The sequence below is a fragment of the Phyllobates terribilis genome, unplaced genomic scaffold (assembly GCF_046119375.1).
Source record: "Phyllobates terribilis strain yellow unplaced genomic scaffold, ASM4611937v1 Scaffold_5__5_contigs__length_657084704, whole genome shotgun sequence".
Lineage (NCBI taxonomy): Eukaryota > Metazoa > Chordata > Amphibia > Anura > Dendrobatidae > Phyllobates > Phyllobates terribilis.
This window is the reverse complement of record NW_027362765.1, coordinates 65594868-65619939: the sequence shown is the minus strand read 5'-3', so window position 1 is coordinate 65619939 and position 25072 is coordinate 65594868. Positions and strand designations below refer to the sequence as shown.

At 47.8% G+C, this 25072-nt stretch overlaps 1 protein-coding gene across 1 annotated transcript in view; it reads left to right on the top strand.

The window, feature by feature from the left end:
- LOC141270755 (oocyte zinc finger protein XlCOF8.4-like) overlaps nucleotides 1–24697 on the top strand; it is a 49985-nt gene extending 25288 nt beyond the window's left edge. Inside the window, exons 6-7 of the mRNA XM_073680866.1 lie at nucleotides 11716–11806; nucleotides 23169–24697. Coding sequence (XP_073536967.1) covers nucleotides 11716–11806; nucleotides 23169–23830 — 753 coding nt within the window. The 3' untranslated portion in view covers nucleotides 23831–24697. The remainder of the gene's footprint in view (nucleotides 1–11715; nucleotides 11807–23168) is intronic.
- Nucleotides 24698–25072: the final 375 nt, after the last annotated feature.

Genomic DNA, 25072 nt, shown 5'->3' with positions numbered 1-25072 from the left:
CAGGGGCTCTCCAAACACAACATGGTGTCCGCTAATTATTCAAGCAAATTTTACAATCAAAAAGTCAAAAGGCGCTCCTTCCCTTCCGAGCCCTGCCGTGCGCCCAAACAGTGTTTTTTCCCCACATATTGGGTATCTGCGTGCCCAGGGGAAATTGCACAACAAATTTTGGGGTCCATTTTTTCTTGTTACCTCTGTGAAAATAAAAAAAATTGGGTCTAAAATAACATTTTTGTGAAAAAAGTTAAATGTTCATTTTTTTCTTCCACATTCAAAAAATTCCTGTGAAGCACCTGAAGGGTTAATAAAGTTCTTGAATGTGGTTTTGAGCACCTTGAGGGGTGCAGTTTTAAGAATGGTGTCACTTTTGGGTATTTTCTGTCATAAAGACCTCTCAAAGTGACTTCAAATGTGATGTGGTCCCTAAAAAAATGGTTATGTAAATTTTGTTGGAAAAATGAGAAATCGCTGGTCAACTTTTAACCCTTATAGCTCCCTAACAAAAAAAAATTTTGATTCCAAAATTGTGCTGATGTAAAGTAGACATGTGGGAAATGTTATTTATTAACTCTTTTGTGTGACATCTCTCTCTGATTTAAGGGCATAAAAATTAAAATTTTGAAAATTGCTAAATTTTCTAAATTTTCGCCAAATTTCCATTTTTTTCACAAATAAACGCAAGTGATATCGAAGAAATTTTACCACAATCATGAAGTACAATATGTCACGAAAACACAATCTCAGAATCAGGGGGATCCGTTGAAGCGTTCCAGAGTAATTACCTCATAAAGTGACAGTGGTCAGAATCGTAAAAATTGGCCTGGTCATTAACTTGCAAACCACCCTCGGGGCTTAAGGGGTTAAAGGGGTTATCCCACGAACAAAGTACTTTTTAATTAATAGATCTTAGAATAAAATATTGGAATAATATGTAAGAGCAGTAAACAGCATATGGCCTAATTGCCTAATTTAAATATGTAATGACAAAGGATAAAAAAACTTAAATTATACATATATTGAAGTATGATGCAAACAAGTGCCCCCAAACACAGTATGATACCCCCACTATGAATTTCTCTATACGCACGGTATGACAACCCTACTGTACTCCCTCCCTTAATCCCCCCGACAAATGGTGACTCCATCACAGTATGATTATTCAGTTGTAATCCCTACACAGCCCTCCAGTATATTGGACACACAATTTTCTCCTCCATACAGTATAATGGGACCCACATAGTGCTCCATACAGTATAATGGGACCCACATAGTGCTCCATACAGTGTAACGGCCCCACATAGTCCTCCATACAGTATAATGGGACCCACATAGTGCTCCATGCAGTGTAACGGCCCCACATAGTGCTCCATGCAGTGTAACGGCCCCACATAGTGCTCCATGCAGTGTAACGGCCCCACATAGTGCTCCATGCAGTGTAACGGCCCCACATAGTGCTCCATGCAGTGTAACGGCCCCACATAGTGCTCCATGCAGTGTAACGGCCCCACATAGTGCTCCATGCAGTGTAACGGCCCCACATAGTGCTCCATGCAGTGTAACGGCCCCACATAGTGCTCCATGCAGTGTAACGGCCCCACATAGTGCTCCATGCAGTGTAACGGCCCCACATAGTGCTCCATGCAGTGTAACGGCCCCACATAGTGCTCCATGCAGTGTAACGGCCCCACATAGTGCTCCATGCAGTGTAACGGCCCCACATAGTGCTCCATGCAGTGTAACGGCCCCACATAGTGCTCCATGCAGTGTAACGGCCCCACATAGTGCTCCATGCAGTGTAACGGCCCCACATAGTGCTCCATGCAGTGTAACGGCCCCACATAGTGCTCCATGCAGTGTAACGGCCCCACATAGTGCTCCATGCAGTGTAACGGCCCCACATAGTGCTCCATGCAGTGTAACGGCCCCACATAGTGCTCCATACAGTGTAACGGCCCCACATAGTGCTCCATACAGTGTAACGGCCCCACATAGTGCTCCATACAGTGTAACGGCCCCACATAGTGCTCCATACAGTGTAACGGCCCCACATAGTGCTCCATACAGTGTAACGGCCCCACATAGTGCTCCATACAGTGTAACGGCCCCACATAGTGCTCCATACAGTGTAACGGCCCCACATAGTGCTCCATACAGTGTAACGGCCCCACATAGTGCTCCATACAGTGTAACGGCCCCACATAGTGCTCCATACAGTGTAACGGCCCCACATAGTGCTCCATACAGTGTAACGGCCCCACATAGTGCTCCATACAGTGTAACGGCCCCACATAGTGCTCCATACAGTGTAACGGCCCCACATAGTGCTCCATACAGTGTAACGGCCCCACATAGTGCTCCATACAGTGTAACGGCCCCACATAGTGCTCCATACAGTGTAACGGCCCCACATAGTGCTCCATACAGTGTAACGGCCCCACATAGTGCTCCATACAGTGTAACGGCCCCACATAGTGCTCCATACAGTGTAACGGCCCCACATAGTGCTCCATACAGTGTAACGGCCCCACATAGTGCTCCATACAGTGTAACGGCCCCACATAGTGCTCCATACAGTGTAACGGCCCCACATAGTGCTCCATACAGTGTAACGGCCCCACATAGTGCTCCATACAGTGTAACGGCCCCACATAGTGCTCCATACAGTGTAACGGCCCCACATAGTGCTCCATACAGTGTAACGGCCCCACATAGTGCTCCATACAGTGTAACGGCCCCACATAGTGCTCCATACAGTGTAACGGCCCCACATAGTGCTCCATACAGTGTAACGGCCCCACATAGTGCTCCATACAGTGTAACGGCCCCACATAGTGCTCCATACAGTGTAACGGCCCCACATAGTGCTCCATACAGTGTAACGGCCCCACATAGTGCTCCATACAGTGTAACGGCCCCACATAGTGCTCCATACAGTGTAACGGCCCCACATAGTGCTCCATACAGTGTAACGGCCCCACATAGTGCTCCATACAGTGTAACGGCCCCACATAGTGCTCCATACAGTGTAACGGCCCCACATAGTGCTCCATACAGTGTAACGGCCCCACATAGTGCTCCATACAGTGTAACGGCCCCACATAGTGCTCCATACAGTGTAACGGCCCCACATAGTGCTCCATACAGTGTAACGGGCCCCACATAGTGCTCCATACAGTGTAACGGGCCCCACATAGTGCTCCATACAGTGTAACGGGCCCCACATAGTGCTCCATACAGTGTAACGGGCCCCACATAGTGCTCCATACAGTGTAACGGGCCCCACATAGTGCTCCATACAGTGTAACGGGCCCCACATAGTGCTCCATACAGTGTAACGGGCCCCACATAGTGCTCCATACAGTGTAACGGCCCCACATAGTGCTCCATACAGTGTAACGGGCCCCACATAGTGCTCCATACAGTGTAACGGGCCCCACATAGTGCTCCATACAGTGTAACGGGCCCCACATAGTGCTCCATACAGTGTAACGGGCCCCACATAGTGCTCCATACAGTGTAACGGGCCCCACATAGTGCTCCATACAGTGTAACGGGCCCCACATAGTGCTCCATACAGTGTAACGGGCCCCACATAGTGCTCCATACAGTGTAACGGGCCCCACATAGTGCTCCATACAGTGTAACGGGCCCCACATAGTGCTCCATACAGTATAACGGGACCCACATAGTGCTCCATACAGTATAACGGGACCCACATAGTGCTCCATACAGTATAACGGGACCCACATAGTGCTCCATACAGTGTAACGGCCCCACATAGTGCTTCATATGGTATAATGGGCTCCACTGTGACTGCGTGTGTGACCGAGCGGACAGGGACAGCAGGCCGGTGAATAATCCAAAAGAGCTTTATTGGGACTGGGAGAATATAAAACCCAACATAGATTCCTTAGAGTCTGCAATGTGGCCACACAAAAGGAATAAATCCAGGGGCGCCACGTGGTAATCTGACACCGAAGAAAATGCACCAACAGTCCTTAGGCTAGTTCCTTAAATCCAGCAAACCTACAAAGAATACTTCCATACAAAAACTCATTTAAATAGTTAATCTTTATTTGTATACAAAAACATTATAAAAACAGGTAAAAAAGATATACTGCAGAATGAAAACAGCTGGTATACAAAACCTGTGTGTGTCACATGCATAGAATAAATTCAGATTAAATACCATATAAATATGTTCACTTATATGCAGAGAGACATGTATGCACACACATGCCCCCTTAATATATACAGGTAAATATAAATAAACCAATATAAATAGGACATCAGTAGAGAAAAAGCATGTATATTACTGGAGATTGTAACTCCGCTATGCAGAAGAAGATCACTGGGACATTTTGCCTAGGTATTTTAATTTGGTAAACAAAAATGCAAATGTAAGTATAAATTCTAAGGCAACCGGAAGTGCTTCTTGGTAAAGCAGATAAATATATATGCACACACGTGAGAAGGTCCACACTATAGTTACCAGACATAGCCCTCTAACGTACGTTTCGCGTGTCTTGCTTCCTCAGAAAGGGCGTGATATATAGTTCCTTAAATCCAGCAGAGTGAGCAAGACATCACAATCCCATGTGGAAACTGATCTCCAATCTTTAACCTTTCTGGCCTGGGGTTAGTACGCCCCAGGCCATCACCCCCGGTTCAGTGAGGGCTCCGGCGGTGAGCCTGCTCTGAACCGAGCACATGTCACCTGATTATTACATCGCGATCCACCCGCGGCTGCTAACATGTTAAATGCCGCTGTCAATCTCTGACAGCGGCATTTAACATCGCCGCGCCGGAAGCTCATCACTTACCCCGCCCATCGGTGATCCCGTCACGTGATCGCGAGTCATCGATGGGTGGTAGGCATGACAACTCTGGGTCTGCAGCAGACCCCAGTGGTTGTCATGTAAAGATCGCTATGAGCGCCACCTAGTGGTCGGCGCTCATAGCACAGGAGCATTTCTGTTACATAGAGGTGATCTGCTCATCACTTCTATGTAGCAGAGGCGATCAGACAGTTGCTGCTTCTAGTCTCCTATGGAGACTATAGAAGCATGCAAAAAGTAAAAGAAAATGTTTTTTAAAAAATATAAGTTTAAATCACCCCCCTTTTGCCCCATTCAAAATAAAATAATAAAAAATAAACCCCACATACACATATTTTGCATCACAGTGTTCAGAATCGCCCGATCTATCAATATAAAAGAAGAATTAATCTGATTGGTAAACGGCGTAACAAGAAAAAAATTTCAAACGACAGAATTCCGTTTTTTTGGTCGCCGCAACATTGCAATAACAGGTGATCAAAACAACAGATCTACCCCAAAATGGTATCAATAAAAACATCAGCCCGGCACGCAAAAAATAAGCCTTCACCCGGCCCCAGATACCGAAAAATGGAGACGCTACGGGTCTCGGAAAATGGCGCCATTTTTTTTTTTTTTTAAGCAAACTTTTGGATTTTTTTTTCACCACTTAAATAAAAAAGAACCTGTACATTTTTGGTGTCTACAAACTCGTAATGACCTAGAGAATAATAATGGCAGGTCAGTTTTAGCATCCAGTGAACGTGGAAAGAAAAAAAAAAAACCCAACAACTGTGGAATTGCATTTTTTTTGCAATTTCACCACACCTGGAACTTTTTTCCCGTTTTCCCGTACACGATATGGTAAAACTAGTGATGGCGTTTAAAAGTACAACTCGTCCTGCAAAAAATAAGCCCTCACATGGCCGTATTGACCAAAAAATAAAAAGGCTATGGCTCTGGGAATAAGGGGAACAAAAAACGGAAAATCCCAAGGTCGCGAAGGGGTTAATAGTCTATAAATGGGCACCAGGACCTGGCAGCAGCAATAGATTTTAGCCCTTCACAAGATACCGCACCCACTACCAAACCAAACATGAGGCTTATTGTTTTACCTCTCTTGGGATCAGCCCCCTGGTTGGGCAGAGATACTCACATCTCAAACCCTTAATCATTTTCTACAGGTAGCTCAGAGTATGAAGAAGGTTACGGAAGACAAGTCATGAGCTTGTCTACTGGGTTGAGTATTAGGGATGCCTCCTGCAGATAGGAACAAAGACACACAGGCCACCATCAGATGCCGAATAAAAAATGCTAATGTAAGCCTGCTTATAGTATTGTCCATGAAAATTGAAAACGGTATATTCTGTGAAACAGCCTCCATGTAACTCTCTCCTGCCCAGCTGCGTGGCTGACCCTCTGTAACTCTCCCCTGCCCAGCTGCAGGGCTGACCCTCTGTAACTCTCTCCTGCCCAGCTGCAGGGCTGACCCTCTGTAACTCTCTCCTGCCCAGCTGCAGGGCTGACCTCCTGTAACTCCCCCCCCTGCCCAGCTGCAGGGCTGACCCTCTGTAACTCTCTCCTGCCCAGCTGCAGGGCTGACCTCCTGTAACTCCCCCCCTGCCCAGCTGCAGGGCTGACCCCCTGTAACTCTCCCCCTGCCCAGGTGCAGGGCTGACCCCCTGTAACTCTCCTCCTGCCCACGTGCAGGGCTGACCCTCTGTAACTTTCCCCCTGCCCATCTGCAGGGCTGACCCTCTGTAACTCTCTCCTGCCCAGCTGCAGGGCTGACCCTCTGTAACTCCCCCCCCCCGCCCAGCTGCAGGGCTGACCCCCTGTAACTCTCCTCCTGCCCAGGTGCAGGGCTGACCCTCTGTAACTTTCCCCCTGCCCATCTGCAGGGCTGACCCTCTGTAACTCTCTCCTGCCCAGCTGCAGGGCTGACCCTCTGTAACTCCCCCCCCCTGCCCAGCTGCAGGGCTGACCCTCTGTAACTCCCCCCCCTCCTCCCCCCCCCCTGCCCAGCTGCAGGGCTGACCTCCTGTAACTCCCCCCCCCCCCCCCCCCTGCCCAGCTGCAGGGCTGACCCCCCTGTAACTCCCCCCCTGCAACTCCCCCCCCCCCCCCCCTGCCCAGCTGCAGGGCTGACCCCCTGTAACTCTCCCCCTGCCCAGGTGCAGGGCTGACCCCCTGTAACTCTCCTCCTGCAACTCTCCTCCTGCCCAGGTGCAGGGCTGACCCTCTGTAACTTCCCCCCTGCCCATCTGCAGGGCTGACCCTCTGTAACTCTCTCCTGCCCAGCTGCAGGGCTGACCCTCTGTAACTCTCCCCTGCCCAGCTGCAGGGCTGACCCCCTGTAACTCTTCCCTGCCCGGCTGCAGGGTTGACCCTCTGTATCTCTCCCCTGCCCAGCTGCAGGGCTGACCCCCTGTAACTCTCCCCCTGCCCAGCTTCAGGGCTGACCCCCTGTAACTCTCCCCCTGCCCAGGTGCCGGGCTGACCCCCTGTAACTCTCTCCTGCCCAGCTTCGGGGCTGACCCTCTGTAACTCTCCCCCTGCCCAGCTGCAGGGCTGACCCTCTGTAACTCTTCCCTGCCCAGCTGCAGGGCTGACCCTTTGTAACTCTCCCCTGCCCAGCTGCAGGGCTGACCCTCTGTAACTCTCCCCTGCCCGGCTGCAGGGCTGACCCTCTGTAACTCTCTACTGCCCAGCTGCAGGGCTGACCTTCTGTAACTCTTCTCTGCCTAGCTGCAAGGCTGACTCTTTCTAACTCTCCCCCTGCCCAGCTGCAGGGTTGTCCCCCTGTAACTCTCCCCCTTCCCAGCTTCATGTCTGACCCTCTGTAGCTCTCCCCCTGCCCAGCTGCAGGGCTGACCTTCTGTAACTCTCCCCTGCCCAGCTACAGGGCTGACCCTCTGTAACTCTCGCCTGCCCAGCTGCAGGGCTGACCCTCTGTAACTCTCCCCTGCCCAGCTGCAGGGCTGACCCTCTGTAACTCTCCCCCTGCCCAGCTGCAGGGCTGACCCCCCCTGTAACTCTCCCCCTGCCCAGCTGCAGGGCTGACCCCCCCTGTAACTCTCCCCCTGCCCAGCTGCAGGGCTGACCCCCCCTGTAACTCTCCCCCTGCCCAGCTGCAGGGCTGGCCCTCTGTAACTCTCCCCTGCCCAGCTACAGGACTGACCCTCTGAAACTCTCCCCTGTCCAGCTGCAAGGCTGACCCTCTGTTAACTCTCCACTACCCAGCTGCAGGGCTGACCCTCTGTCACTCTCCCCTGCCCATCTGCTCTGCCCAGCTGCAGGGCTGACCCTCTGTAACTCTCTCCTGCCCAGCTGCTGCAGGGCTGACCCTCTGCAACACTCCCCTGCCCAGCTGCAGGGCTGACCCTCTGTAACTCCCCCCCCCCCCCCCCCCCCCTGCCCAGCTGCAGGGCTGACCCTCTGTAACTCCCCCCCTGCCCAGCTGCAGGGCTGACCCCCCTGTAACTCCCCCCCTGCCCAGCTGCAGGGCTGACCCCCTGTAACTCTCCCCCTGCCCAGGTGCAGGGCTGACCCCCTGTAACTCTCCCCCTGCCCAGGTGCAGGGCTGACCCCCTGTAACTCTCCCCCTGCCCAGGTGCAGGGCTGACCCCCTGTAACTCTCCCCCTGCCCAGGTGCAGGGCTGACCCCCTGTAACTCTCCTCCTGCCCAGGTGCAGGGCTGACCCTCTGTAACTTTCCCCCTGCCCATCTGCAGGGCTGACCCTCTGTAACTCTCTCCTGCCCAGCTGCAGGGCTGACCCTCTGTAACTCTCCCCTGCCCAGCTGCAGGGCTGACCCCCTGTAACTCTTCCCTGCCCGGCTGCAGGGCTGACCCTCTGTAACTCTCCCCTGCCCAGCTGCAGGGCTGATCCTCTGTAACTCTCCCCCTACCCAGCTGTAGGGCTGACCGCCTGTAACTCTCCCCCTGCCCAGCTTCAGGGCTGACCCCCTGTAACTCTCCCCCTGCCCAGGTGCAGGGCTGACCCCCTGTAACTCTCTCCTGCCCAGCTTCGGGGCTGACCCTCTGTAACTCTCCCCCTGCCCAGCTGCAGGGCTGACCCTCTGTAACTCTTCCCTGCCCAGCTGCAGGGCTGACCCCCTGTAACTCTCCCCCTGCCCAGGTGCAGGGCTGACCCCCTGTAACTCTCTCCTGCCCAGCTTCGGGGCTGACCCTCTGTAACTCTCCCACTGCCCAGCTGCAGGGCTGACCCTCTGTAACTCTTCCCTGCCCAGCTGCAGGGCTGACCCTTTGTAACTCTCCCCCTGCCCAGCTGCAGGGTTGTCCCCCTGTAACTCTCCCCCTTCCCAGCTCCAGGTCTGACCCTCTGTAACTCTCCCCTGCCCAGCTGCTGCAGGGCTGACCCTCTGTAACTCTCCCCCTGCCCAGCTGCAGGGCTGACCTTCTGTAACTCTCCCCTGCCCAGCTGCAGGGCTGACCCTCTGTAACTCTCGCCTGCCCAGCTGCAAGGCTGACCCTCTGTAACTCTCGCCTGCCCAGCTGCAAGGCTGACCCTCTGTAACTCTCCCCTGCCCAGCTGCAGGGCTGACCCTCTGTAACTCTCTCCTGCCCAGCTGCAGGGGTGACCCTCTGTAACTCTCTCCTGCCCAGCTGCAGGGCTGACCCTCTGTAACTCTCCCCTGTCCAGCTGCAGGGCTGACCCTCTGTAACTCTCTCCTGCCCAGCTGCAGGGCTGACCCTCTGTAACTCTCCCCTGTCCAGCTGCAGGGCTGACCCTCTGTAATTATCTCCTGCCCGGCTGCAGGGCTGACCGTCTGTAACTCTCCCCTGCCTAGCTGCAGGGCTGACCGTCTGTAACTCTCCCCTGCCTAGCTGCAGGGCTGACCCTCTGTAACTCTCCCCTGTCCAGCTGCAGGGCTGACCCTCTTTAACTCTTCCCTGCCCAGCTGCAGGGCTGACCCTCTGTAACTCTCCCCTGCCCAGCTGCAGGGCTGACCCTCTGTAACTCTCCCCTGTCCAGCTGCAGGGCTGACCGTCTGTAACTCTCCCCTGCCCAGCTGCAGGGCTGACCCTCTGTAACTCTCCCCTGTCCAGCTGCAAGGCTGACCCTCTGTAATTATCTCCTGCCCGGCTGCAGGGCTGACCGTCTGTAACTCTCCCCTGTCCAGCTGCAGGGCTGACCCTCTTTAACTCTTCCCTGCCCAGCTGCAGGGCTGACCCTCTGTAACTCTCCCCTGCCCAGCTGCAGGGCTGACCCTCTGTAACTCTCCCCTGTCCAGCTGCAGGGCTGACCGTCTGTAACTCTCCCCTGCCCAGCTGCAGGGCTGACCCTCTGTAACTCTCCCCTGTCCAGCTGCAGGGCTGACCCTCTGTAATTATCTCCTGCCCAGCTGCAGGGCTGACAGTCTGTAACTCTCCCCTGCCTAGCTGCAGGGCTGACCCTCTGTAACTCTCCCCTGTCCAGCTGCGGGGCTGATCCTCTGTAACTCTCCCCTGCCCAGCTGCAGGGCTGACCCTCTGTAACTCTCCCCTGCCCAGCTGCAGGGCTGACCCCCCTGTAGCTGTCTACTTCCCGGCTGCAGGACTGACCCTCTGTAACTCTTCCCTGCCCGGCTGCAGGGCTGACCCTCTGTAACTCTCTCCTGCCCAGCTGCGTGGCTGACCCTCTGTAACTCTCCCCTGCCCAGCTGCAGGGCTGACCCTCTGTAACTCTCTTCTGCCCAGCTGCAGGGCTGACCCTCTGTAACGCTCCCCTGCCCAGCTGCAGGGCTGACCCTCTGTAACTCTCCCCTGCCCAGCTGCAGGGCTGACCCTCTGTAACTCTCCCCTGCCCAGCTGCAGGGCTGACCCCCCTGTAGCTCTCTACTTCCCGGCTGCAGGACTGACCCTCTGTAACTCTTCCCTGCCCGGCTGCAGGGCTGACCCTCTGTAACTCTTCCCTGCCTGGCTGGCTACACTACATAACTATCACATTAAAGTGATTACAATGAACCATAGTTTTAACCATATAATCGCAATACTTTTCAGCAGTGTCCTGTAATAACAGTATATCCTGCAACACCACAAATATACCTTTGTCATACATCAGTTAACTTCAGGAGGTGCCAGCAACTTCCTTTCATTTACACCAGAAACATGACAACGAGTTTTCCTTGTTTTCCCACCTTCAAAGTCCTAAGATATTAACCCTATAAAGGCCAGTAACACTAAGCGAGATCGCTAGCGAGATCGCTGCTGAGTCACAAGTTTGACACGCGGCAGCGACCAGGCCCCTGCTGTGAGATCGCTGGTCGTGTCGGAATGGTCTGGACATTTCTTTGATCGTTGAGGTCCCGCTGGGTAGCATGCATCGGTGTGTTTGACACCTTACCAACGACCTCGTTGGCGACTCAGACACAGAAACACATAGGCGTGCATCGTTATACAGGTCGCTACGGGTCGCTGCATCGCTGCTGCGTCGTTGGGAAGATCTGACTGTTTGACATCTCACCAGCGACCACATAGCGACGCAGCTACGATCCCTGACAGGTTGTATCGTTGTCGGGATCGCTGTAGCGTCGCTAAGTGTGACGGTACCTTAATGCATCTCTGGGATGAGGTAGAATTCGTTGTTCAGAGCATCTTAGGACCTTCATCTAATTTGCAGCAACTGCAAGAACCTATCCTGGTGGCATGGGCCAGTATTCCTGGGGAACAATCTCAACACCTAGTACAATCTATGACTCGATTAATTGCTGAGGTTCTGAAGGGGAATGAAGATTCTACGTGTTACTAGATGGGTGTCTCTAGTAATGTGGCCATTCAGTGTATGTTTTATATCTGGTGGAGATGACAGGATAAAGCTGATCATAGACATTAGATGTTGTCTGGATCTTCTCAAACGTCTTCATCTGTCTGTGACTTTTACAATATTTATTTCAGGGTGAAGATCTGACCCATATTAATACTACAGAGACATATGTGAGGGATGATGAGCGGTGTAAAGAGGAGATTCCTACATATGACTACCCAGGTGAGTAGTGACCACTAAATGCCGAGAAGTCACAGGATCTAATCAGTCACTGACTTTTAGAATAACTTTAGACATTCTAGTTTTTTAGGGTTTGTTCACATGGAACTTTTGATGGGGAATTAGGGGCTGATTCATTAAAGTGGTTGTCCGGGACAATTTCTATTACAATGTGCTAAGAACTAACACGCTGGCAGTTGCTAACTACCTAACTGTTGTGCCCACTGCCGATTTCTGTTGGCACAGATCGGTCAAAGGCCGCTCTTGCTTTTGATTCAGCGTCTTCTGGTGACGTCATGTAGACAGAGCAGCGACTTCTCTTCGACTCTGCTCTGTTGATGGGGCATTACTACCAATATCATGTGATTGATAGTTTATCTGTGGTAAGCCGGCTGTCAATCACCATGACGTCACCATGACGTCTGAAGTCATGCTTTATCGACAGAGCAGCCTGGAAGAAGAAGAGCTGCTCTGCTGACGTGACCGCTCTGAGCCGGCATCTGATACAACAGGCATGTAATTGCTTCTGTTAGCAACTGTCTGCTTGTCTAGTTTTTAGACCCATAGTTAAACAAAAAAAAGTCTTGGACAACCTCTTTAAGACTGCCACTGTGCACACCAGTCTTAATTAAGGGGGGCAGTGGAGTAAGTAATGCTAAATTCTTTTAGATGAACACGCCTTTAAGACACTTAATGAATTCGGAGCATCTTCTCAGTGACATGTGCCTCTGAGCGCGTCGCCAGCAATGGTAACTGTGAAAATCTGAGGTCGTATTAATCACCTAGGCAGGCTAACGATGCAGTTTAGTTTTCATTCTTGGGTCCACGGTCTTACAGCAATACTGGGTAGATGGCCACAATGAGATGCCCCCAGACCACAAGATCCTAACCCGGGACCGGTAGTTTCCCTGCCCCCTCATCAAGTGATACTCACGTTTTCCTAACTTTCGGTTGGTCCACAGCTTTTGTATCTCCCACCGGTATAGTCTGCAGTCACAGCGTATACTCCTCAAGATGAAGGATATTGACCATAGCATGTATACCCAGCTCCAGCCGGTAACAACAATCCCACTCCCTCGTTAATGTCCTAAATACCCCAACCCGACCCCCCCCCCCCATAGCTAACCCTGCATTGATGGAGGTATTTTCCTGAGGCCGAACCCTACACCTGGGACTGTAGGTGAGACCCCCTTTGGTGATGGCTCCACTGGGTCTACTACCCCCTTCCACATAATGGGACTAGTGACTGGGAGAACAATGGCTTAATTGAGGCCTCTGAGACACAAATGAGAGTAATGGAATGATTGCTTTACCTAATTACCAATCTCGTTTCTGGCCTTTATGTATGTATGCATAAGATTCTGCCCGCACATCTCTGCCTCATGACTCTGGGGTCTGGATGAGCATGGTTTGTGTACGTGTGAACTGTATCTCCCACGGTGCCCCTCCCCATCCATTAACATTTTATTGTGCACCTTAAACTGATGAGCAAGCAAATCTCGAATAAAACACAACAGTGAGATCGACGTAACCGGTTCTCCGTGCTGTAAAAAAATCTTCATCCCCTTAGAGCCGTGGACTCTGCTCTACGTCGAATAGTCTTTAGTCCGTGGGCAGCTACTCACAGTAACCAAGTCAGGGACGAACGTGAGAACATTTTCTGATGGGCTTCTGGCATAACTTTTCATGAATTTGGCGGGCACCACTAAGTCCTGTCCGTGCTCCACACACTTTATTGGAGCTAACTGAGACTGGTGTGAAAATGCCAAAAAGTTGCAAAAAGATGTTGTTAATTTTCAGTGTTACAAGCCTTTTTTTTTCCCCAGCAGCATAATTCAGAGCTGCTGCAGAGGAGATACCTCTTTATTCACAGTCCTGTCCATCACAGGTCACTGTGCTCAATGTTTCTAAATACACTTTTGAAGCATATTAGTGTCGGTGACCTCTGATGTACAGTAGAAAGCAGAAGTGTTAGGCTATGTTCACACATTGCCTTTTTTCAGCGTTTTTTTTTTTTCTGCAGCAAAACCTGATCTCATGTCAGGAGGTTTGGTCAGGATTTTTCTTGCTTTTTTGCTTGTTTTTTTCGTGCGTTTTTTTCACTGTCCTTTTTCCTCTTTATGCATGTACATAAAGTTCAGTGAAAAAAAAAAAAAATCTCAATCTGGTTTTGGCACAAAAAAGCGCTGAAAAACCTGACACCTGCGTTTATGGTGCGTTTTTTCCTGCGTTTTTTTTCACCACCCATTACTTCCAATGGGTGAAAAAACGCTGAAAGAAGTGACCTGCTCTATTCTGTAAAAACACATGCAAAGCACAAAATACTAATCAAATAAAAACTGAGCTGTGTGCATGAGATTTCTGGAATCTCAGACTTTGCTGGTACTGTAAAACGCAGCTGAAAATGTGCATAAAAAACGCTGAAAAAATGCAATGTGTGAACATAGCCTTGCCAGCCAGCCACAGGCTTCAATATTATATACAAGGCTGGATGCAGATGGCCATGTCAAAAATAGTCATATTTGCAAAGTGTAGACTTGATTGGCTCCGTGTGCAGCTTTAGATTTGCATTTTGGGTGGGTGCAGGAACTGCCTTCTTTCCATGCAATATCTTAATCCATTAAAGTAAACTAAAGATTGGCAAATCGATTTGATGCAAACTGAATTTGTGTAGAATTTCAGGTAGCACTTTTGTCCAGTCAAATTCGAACAATTTTGATTTATGCAAATCCCCATTTTTCATTTTGCAGATGTTTGCATCTGCGACAGAAGGCTCCTGTGACCTCAGATGTGGCCAAGCAGGCTTCTCCATGAGGCCTTTCAGCTATCACATCACATGGTGTAGCTTAGCAAATCAGGAGAGGGTACCAGAGCCTTTATAAAAGCTGAGGCAGGGAATGCTGTACCCAATTTAGTATGGTTCTAGATCAGGGGTCTCAGACGAGCGGCCCGAGGGCCGCATGTGCCCTGAGGCAATTGCGTCCAACAAGCCAGGGGTCACGGACGTCAGTGCTTCTTTTCAACTTATTGTGTGTCCGAAGACGCACATTCAATTGAAAGGTATTGCAGCACAGAGACCAGCTCTCTACACCGCAATACCAATGCCAGCCGCTGGCCAATCAGAGTCCAGCAGTGGTTGTCCGTGTCCCTGTGTGACCGCACATGACTTCATTGCTAAGCGCCCTGTTTGTGGAGGAGGAAGGGGACACTGTTCACCGAGGGAGCGAGGTCAGGTGAGAAGGCTATTTTTATGTGTGTGTAAAGAGCGATAGAATGTGGGACACTGTTACAAGAAGAGGACAAGGATAGGGACATTATTATAAGGTGGCACCAGGATAGGGACATTATTATAAGGTGGCACCAGGATGGGAACATTACTATAAGGTGTCACCGGGATGGGAACATTACTATAAGGTGGCACCAGGATGGGAACATTATTGTAAGGTGGCACCAGGATAGGAACATTACTGTAAGGTGGCACCAGGATGGGAACATTACTGTAAGGTGGCACCAGGATGGGAACATTATTGTAAGGTGGCACCAGGATGGGAACATTATTGTAAGGTGGCACGAGGATGGGAACATTATTGTAAGGTGGCACCAGGATGGGAACATTACTGTAAGGTGGCACCAGGATGGGAACATTACTGTAAGGTGGCACCAGGATGGGAACATTTATATAAGAATGGGGATATTACTACAGGACAGGCAACATTATTACATACTGAGGGACATTATTAGAAGCTTGGGGATATGATTACAGGACAAGGGATATTATTTCAAGCTTGATGACATTATTACAGTGTGACAGACATTATTACAGGACAGGGGACATTATTACAGGATGGGGGCCAGAATTACTATATAGGGCTAATTTTAAAACTATATTACTGTATAAGACCAGTTGAGAGTAAAAAAAAATGGAAAATAAAGAATGGAATAATATTTGGCCACTACAAATGCTGTTTTATGTAAAAAAAATTAAGCAAAAGAGAAGACCTATAAAAAAATGTAAAAAAAACAATGGTATAACTGAAAACGTGATCTTCTCCTGCAAAGAACGCGGCCCTTCATATTCAAATTTTTTCTATGTGCGGCCCATTTACCCGGTTGAGTTTGAGACCCCTGTTCTAGATAGTGAGAGGACAACAGAGCTAGGAAGAGAAAGCCTTAAAACATGTGACATACAGTTGTGCTCAAAAGTTTACATACCCCGGCAGAATTTTTGCTTTCTTGACTTGTTTCAGAGAATATGAATGATAACAAAAAAACTTTTCTCTACTCATGGTTATTGGTTGGGTGTCAAAACTACTGTTTTTTCTATTTTTAAATCTTAATGACAACCAAAAACATCCAAATGACCCTGATCAAAAGTTCACATACCCTGGTGATTTTGGCCTGATAACATGCACAGAATTTCACACACATGGGTTTGAATGGCTACTAAAGGCAAAATCCTCATCTGTGACCTGTTTGCTTGTAATCAGTGTTTGTGCATAAAAGTTGAGTGAGTTTCTGGGATCCAGACAGACTCTTGCATCTTTCATCCAGCCACTGACGTTTCTGGATTGTGAGTCATGGGGAAAGCAAAATAATTGTCAACGGATATACGGGAAAAGGTAGTTGAACTGTATAACACAGGAAAGGGATACAAAAAAATATCCAAGGAATTGATAATGCCAGTCAGCAGCATTCAAACTATACTTCAGTGTGTGTGTTGTACAACTGCAACAGTGAAAGAAGATGTGTAGCATTCTGTGAATAATCCAAAGATTAAGTTGACCAGTAGAAAGAGAGAGGACAGCAGCAGAGCCGGAGCCAGTGAGATTGATCTTGGGATATAGTGTAGCTAGGCTGGCATCTTCACTTGCTTTATTTGAATTACACAATTTTCTCTAAATTCTTCATGCATTAGAAAGCATCAAGCCAACACAATATTTGTCAAAGAAAATAAAACCTGAACTTTGTGTCAGCCAAAGAAAATGTGCTTAGAAAATGTGCTTGTCGCAAGTGATTGACTGTGCTGAATTTTTCCATTTCTTGTGTATTTATTTTTGTGAAGGGGAATAATTGTATTTTAAAAAATACTAAATATAATTGACCTTTCTTATTTATTTTTTTTCTTTCTCAAAAGAGACATTTGTTAAAAAATAGAAAATTAATTAAGAATAAATCCAGACATTTAACTGCGCATGTCTGTTTTTGTACACCTGTATAGTAGTTTATTTTGATACCCCTACACGCGACACCAATACAGCAGCATTTTATTGTTTGTAGCTTTTTGGACATGTACTGACCTAACCAGTATGTTGTTTTTTATGTCATTTTTGAGACGGGGAAATAATTTAAAATGAAAAGATGAATTTTGTATTTGACAAATGTAAAAATGTAGGGAAAAAATAGTGGCAATTGCAATGATCAGGGTTGTTTAAAACAGAAAAAAAAGGTGATGCCACAACTGCTGTTGCTGGAGGCGGCTCAATAGCACCTGAAAGCTTTGGCTATAGCTGTACTGGTGGGGAGTTGTGTTGCAATGTGAAAGCTTTGCAGGAGGAATAAAAACAGTGGATATACAGGCAAGACAAAACTATGAAGTACAGCTTCTCATAAACGCATGAAGCAACACCACCTACTCATTTGGGTAAAGCAATCTGCCCAACTATATGAGCAAGGCTCAATATTTCTTCCAACATATTCTCCTCGCACTTCTATTTTGGTAGCCAGGCTGCATCCCCGAGTAGTAAATGGTCGCTGTCATCATTTTCATCATCCACAACTACTTTTTTTCATACTACTATTCCTCTATTTCTGTCTCACTGTCAGGCATGCGTCCCTGAGTGTGTGACAATGAAACAGGTGTACACTCCCAGTCATCCACTTGTGCATGGCTCGCTGTGTAAAGATTTGTACAGCAGCGATGCAGCCTTGCAGCCAGAACCTAGGATAAAAGCAAACTGAGCAAATACCGTACAGTAAGTAAATATTAATATTATGTGTAAATTACATAGGGTACTTAGATGACACTATCAGGACGTTATTATTATTATTATTACGTGGTCTCTCCAGAAAACTAAATTAACAGCCACCCTGATAGTTAGCAAATAATCAGCCATGGGCCTTGGGGAGGACTGACCTTATAATGTTACGTAACTGACCCGCTAGATAGTACAAATAGACGTCTCTCTTTATCTACTTTTAGTGTGAAAATCTGATGTGGTTTTAGGTCAAATTTATGCAGAAATATGAAAAATTTTGAAGGATTTACAAACTTCCAAGCACCAGTGTAAGGCTAGGTGATCTACAAAAGAGCCAGGGATGGACAACTACCGTATTTTTCGGACTATAAGACGCACCCCAAATTTGTGGGTGGAAAATAGAAAGATTTTTTTTATAAGATGGGGGTCCATCTTCTAGTCTGAATAGGTATGGTATCTTACCTGGGGGGCAGTGGAGCGAGGGTCACAGAAGGCAGGGTCCCTCAGGAAGTCAGTGGCTGCAGCAGAAGGGGTCAGATGCTGTGGAGCCTGTGCCGGGCTGGGGCCTGAGCCTGGCTGAGGCCCTTAGCCTGGCCGGTTCCTGTGCTGGGGCCGGGTGGCGAAGGTGCCGGGTGCGCGGCCATCTTCCTAGAGCTGTGATCTACAGGAAAATGGCCGCTGGAGCTACCGGTCTGTGCATGCGCTGGCTTGGGCGGCCATTTTCCTGTAGATCACAGCTCTAGGAAGATGGCCGCGCACACCGGAAACCTGCGTAGGCCGCACTGCTTCACCGCCCGACGCGCTCACAGCCCGACACCAGCCCCAGTACCGGCCAGGCACAGGTGCCGGCCCCAGCCGCTCTGCCTCACCTCTTCTGACGCCGCCACCGCTACCACCACCGCGTTCCTGGAGGGCCCTGCTACCACTATTCCACCACCACTTACCTCTCCCCGTTCCTCCACAGATCCGCTGTCTTCCTGCTGTGCGCTCCCTGTGACGCAGCGCAAAGCGGGACGACGCCGGAGTCTGGACCTGAGCAGCGGCAGCAGGTGAGGAGCAGTGAGGTGAGTATTTCATTATTATTATTATTTTTTAAAATGTATGGAGGCATGGGCCATTATATGGGGGTTGACATCCTGCATGGGGCATTATATGGGGGGTTGACATCCTGCATGGGGCATTATAATGGGGGTTGACATCCTGCATGGGGCATTATATGGGGGGCGACATCCTGCATGGGGCATTATATGGGGGGGCGACATCCTGCATGGGGCATTATATGGGGGGGCGACATCCTGCATGGGGCATTATATGGGGGGGCGACATCCTGCATGGGGCATTATATGGGGGGGCGACATCCTGCATGGGGCATTATATGGGGGGGCGACATCCTGCATGGGGGATTATATGGGGGGTGAAATCCTGAATGGAGGATTATATGGGGGGTGAAATCCTGAATGGAGGATTATAAAGAGAGGGGGGTGATATCCTGCATGGGGCATTATATGGTGGGGGAAAGGGACATCCTGCATGGGGCATTATATGGGGGAAAGGGACATCCTGCATGGGGCACTATATGGGGGGGGACATCCTGCATGGGGCATTATATGGGGGGGTGGGGACATCCTGCATGGAGCATTATATGGGGGGGTTACATCCTGCGTGGGGCATTATAAGGAGGGTGACATCCTGCATGGGGCATTATATGGGGGAGGTGACATCCTGCATGGGGCATTATATGGGGGGGTGACATCCTGCATAGGGCATTATATGGGGGGTGACATCCTGCATAGGGCATTATATGGGGGGTGACATCCTGCATGGGGCATTATAAGGGGGGGGGGGGACAGCCTGCATGGGGCATTAGAAGGGGGGGGAACAGCCTGCATGGAGCGTTATATGGGGGCCAGTATTCTGTATGGCGCGTTTTATGGGGGCCAGTATTCTGTATGGAGCATTTTATGGGGGCCAGTACACTGTGTGGAGCAATTCGCTGGTTTCTGAGCTATTGTGGAATTTACGATAAATATCACTCATATAATGTAAGAAGTGAAATCTTTGGCATTGTACTATACCTATATTTCTCTGCCGTATCTCTGCATCATGAATTGTGGTATGTGTGAAAGGGGCCCACTGAGACTCTTTCGCCTGGGGCCCAGAAAAACCTGGAGCCAGCCCTGCTTGCATAACATATATAAGAATATGAAGGACTTGTTCTTCTTTCGTGTATCTACTGTTTAGTTACAGTGGGGAGAATAAGTATTTGATACACTGCCGATTTTGCAAGTTTTCCCACCTACAAAGAATGGAGAGGTCTGTAATTTTTATTGTAGATACACTTCAACTGTGAGAAACAGAATCTAAAAAAAATCCAGAAAATCACATTGTATGATGTGAATACTTGGGGTCTTCCGTTGGCATAATGCTACTCAGACAACACAGGGTGAGGGTAAAACAGTGTGGCAATACTTTATTGATCCACTAAACGGCCAATAAACACATAGAACAGTCCCAGCCAATACCCAAGATGGTACAACATTACACAGTCTCACCCTTCCACTGGCCCGCCTGGGATAGAACAGCTGCGACTTTGGGACTTCCAGGGCCAACTACCTCAATCAGTGGCCCTCCGCTTTTGGCGGGCCCCCACAGAGAGAAGGCAGCGACAAGCTTAGGAAGCTGACTGTCCACCGAGGTATAAAGCCAGGAGTCCCGAAGGTCCCACACTGGCCTCTCCGAGAGTTTCCATGGGGCCAGATGACTGGCTCTTCCCTATCTGGCTTCTCCAATGTCTCCATCGGTTCCGGGCAACTGGAGAGTCCCACCTGGCAACCCCAAACAACATATCCATGGGGGCAGGTGACTTCATCGTCCCAACCTGGTCTCCCCAAATGTATCCATGGGCTCTCTGATGGTCAATGGCGCAGATCCGTATCTTTCCAGTCAGGGACATATACCCTTAGGTTGGAATCATGTAGAATCCAAATCTGTGTCTCTTTGGATAAAGCCATGCTACCAAGCTGATAGACTGAAGAAAGTCTGATCCTTTCTCCTTGTAAAGTCTTTCAATTCTCTGTTTCAAATCTCCTGCTACAGAGGCATATGTTCCTTAAATAGTTCACATTTGTTCTTCCAAGTACACATCCACAGGGCAAGGGTTAGGGAGGGTATTGTTCCACAGGGCTCAGGTCTCATTGTTTGGTCATTCAACCAACCCACACAACCGGCATAGCAGGGGGGCTCTTTAAATCAACATCTAACTGGCTTTAGTATAATGTAATTCGTATAGTAACAATCATTATTGTTTCCGATCCAAGAGAAGACAACAGTCAGGGTTATACAAATACTGGTCTGTCCTTGACCAGCCACAGAAATACACATACATTCACAAGTCAACACAAACACAATAGGACATTTCTCTTGGCATAACAAATCTAGACGTCTGGCTGATTAAGATTAGAAGCTGTTTCGTCACACATGACTTTTACATAATTAAGTTGAATATTATTACATGAAATAAGTATTTGATACAGTAGAAAAACAGAACTTAATATTTGGTACAGAAACCTTTGCTTACAATTACAGAGGTCAGACGTTTCCTGTAGTTATTGACCAAATTTGCACACACTGCAGCAGGGATTTTTGCCCACTTCTCCATGGAGATCTTCTCCATATCTTTCAAGTTTCGGGGCTGTCACTGGGCAACATTGAGTTTCAGCTCCCTCCAAAGATTTTTTTATTGAGTTCAGGTCAAATTTGCACACACTGCAGCAGGGATTTTTGCCCACTTCTCCATGGAGATCTTCTCCATATCTTTCAAGTTTCGGGGCTGTCACTGGGCAACATTGAGTTTCAGCTCCCTCCAAAGATTTTTTTATTGAGTTCAGGTCTGGAGACTGGGTAGGAGGACCTTGAAATTCTTCTTACGGGGCCACTCTTCAACTTCTCTGGCTGTGTGTTTCGGGTCATTGTCATGCTGGAAGACCCAGGCACAACCCAGCTTCATTGCTCTTACTGAGAGAAGGAGGTTGTTGGCCAAAATCTCGGGATACATGACCCCATCCATCCTCCCTTCAATAAGATGCAGTCATTCTGTCCAATTTGCAGAAATGCTTCACGACTGGGAAGGTGTTTTTGGGGTTGTACTCGTCCTTCTTCTTCCGCCAAACATGACGAGTGAAGTTGATACCATAAAGTTCTATTTTAGCCTCATCTGACCACATAACCTTCTCTGGATCATCCAGATGGTCATTGGTGAACTTCAAGCAGGCCTGGACATGTGCTGGTGTGAGCAGGGGGACCTTGCGTGTCCTGCAGGATTTTAATCCATGACGGCATAGTGTGACACTAACTGTAATTTTTGAGAATGAGGTCCCAGCTGTCTTCAGCTCATTGTCCAGGTTTCCCGTGTAGTTCTGGGCTGATTCCTGTCCTTTCTCAGAATCCTCTTTACCCAATGAAGCGAGATCTTGCATGGAGCCCCAGACTGAAGAAGATTGACAGTCATCTTGTGTTTCTTCCATATTGTAATGATTGCACCAACAGTTGTTGCCTTCTCAACAAGCTGCTTGCCTATTTGTAGTCCATCCCAGCCTTTTGCTGGTCTACCATTATGTCCCTGGTATACTTACAGTGCTTTGGTCTTGGCCATGGTGGCGAGGTTAGAGTGTGATTGATGTGTCTTTGAGCTCGTTACCTGTATAAAACAGGTGCAATATAGGTAATAATATAGGTAATAAGTGCAGAGTAGAAGGGCTTCTTAAAGAAAAACTAACAGGTCTTTGAAAGCTAGAATTCTTGCTGGTTGGTAGCTGATCAAATACTTAATTCATGCAATAAAATGCAATTTTTATATAAAAATCATACAATGTGATTTTCTGGTTTTTATTTTTAGATTTTGTCTCTCATAGTTGAAGTATACCTACGATAAAAATTACAGACCTCTCCATTCTTTGTAGGTGGGAAAACTTGCAAAATCGGCAGTGTATCAACTACTCGTTTCCCCCACTGCCGATTGTATATCTTTTTTAAAGTCTTTCTCACAGGTACAAACACTCCAACACAGAGTGAGTGTGAGAGCTGGAATCACCGAATAAAACTGATTACAGATCCCTTTTATGAGTCTCCTCTGAACCTGTAACTGGAATCAATTCATGACAGACACTGAAACATGAACTGAGAAGATGGCTATAATAGAGAAGTGAAAATTAAAGGACATAACCTGGTGACCTAACACTATAAACCATTAGTCCCTCTTTCGTGGACTTTGTCTTAGTTTGTCAATAATTGAGTTGTATTACAGTTTGCATGGAAATGCTATAAAGTAAATAATATATATCTATAATTCCAATGCAATGTTACTGACCAATATCATTTTTTATTCTTGGCAGATGACTGTACCTGGAGCTCAGAAGGACGTCTGATATTCTCAGATTTTTCATCAGATATTCATGGTATCACAGCAGATACTTGTGAAGAACATGTCATTATACCTGATACACCTCAGGACCTCAGAAAAAATCTGTCATCTGATCCTTTTCAACAGGTCCTTTTTTCAGCTTCATCAAAGACAAATATGCAAATCAAAAGTCACAAAAGGGCTGCTGAACATGAAATAGCTGACATGGGGGAGAAACCATTTTCATGTTCAGAATGTGGGAAATGTTATAGTGAGAAATCCATACTTGTTACACATCAAAGAATTCACACAGGGGAGAAGCCGTATTCATGTTCAGAATGTGAAAAATGTTTTACAGACAAATCAAGTCTTTTAAAACATCAGATAATACACACAGGGGAGAAGCCATTTTCATGTTCAGAATGTGGGAAATGTTTTAATCGGAAAACAAATCTTGTTACACATCAGAGAATTCACACAGAGGAAAAGCCATTTTCATGTTCAGAGTGTGGGAAGTGTTTTTGTGATAAATCAAATCTTACTAGACATTGGAGAACTCACAGAGAGAAGCGATTTTCATGTTCAGAATGTGGGAAATGTTTTCATAGAAAAACAAATCTTTTTATACATCTAAAAACTCACACAGGAAAGTAGCTATTTTATTTTTTTCCAAAGTTTATTGATTTTGTAACAGCATAATATGACAATAAACAAAAAATCAAAGTCTGCAAGAGGAAAAACGGGAAAAAAGGGATATATAGACTTCATTACAGAAAGCATCAAAGCACTTGAATAAAGGGGGATGATCATGGTATAAATATTATGAAACCAATGTAGCATATGGATAAGCAAGGCTTCTAAGGGATGGGAGGCAAGGAGAAGACGCTGAAATGCCAAGGAGATCCATGGGTATTCATCACTTTATAAAGTAGATTGGATTAGAATCCGAGTGTAAGGACGTCGATTTGTGGGAAAGTAGTCGACAATTGGTTTGGTATTATTGTTTTGGCTGCCTGAATGAGATGCCTTGATAAGAATTTTATTTTTTTATACACCTGTTTGGGCATAAAAAACATGTACAATAGTGTAGCCTCTGGTGTCATAGGTACTGATATTTGTCACCTTCTTATAAACTCTGATGACCCCGTCTCCCAGAGCCTGGGCAAGGCCATCATATGCGCCATCGTCCCCCCACGCACCCTGCAATGCCACCATACACTAGATACCTCAGGGAACCTTTTATGCAAAGCGGAGGGGACCCAGTACCACCTTGAAACAATTTTATAGCTTGTTTCTTTAAATTTAATGCCCATACCAGATTTGTGGGAGAGGAAAAAGTATTGATCATATTGATCTTTCGTAAATGTTCTTTGCAGCTCAGTCTCCCAAGCCTTGCAAAATTGAGGAAGATTTTCCAGATCTGGGTCTGTCAGCAATTTATAGATACCCGAGATGGCATGCAGAGGACATAGCAGGTGGATTCTGGGTTAGGTGCTCGTTACCCTTTGTTCACTTCTAAAGGATGTCACGCCATGTATCGTGTTGGAGAAAGAAACCGGAAACAGCTGGCCTCCACACCTCCCATGTGGATGCCAGCACCAAGGCCAAACATCAAGCCTGTAACGGACTTGTTTCATCTGCTGGTACTACCATCTGTATTTGCATATGTGACCTTTCTATAAGTACTATATATCCATAGTTTACATAGTGTTTTGTCTAGTGTACCCTTAAGGCTATTAAATATTCAATTTAACCTCGGACTGCATTTTTATCTCGATCTACGAATCCACATGTCCGTGTTCTTCGTTTAACTTCACATGCTACCAGAGCTGCTTTCCGGATGGATATAATCCCAGTCCGTTGTGAGCTAGTGTTGTGTCAGGCCGAGACACGTGG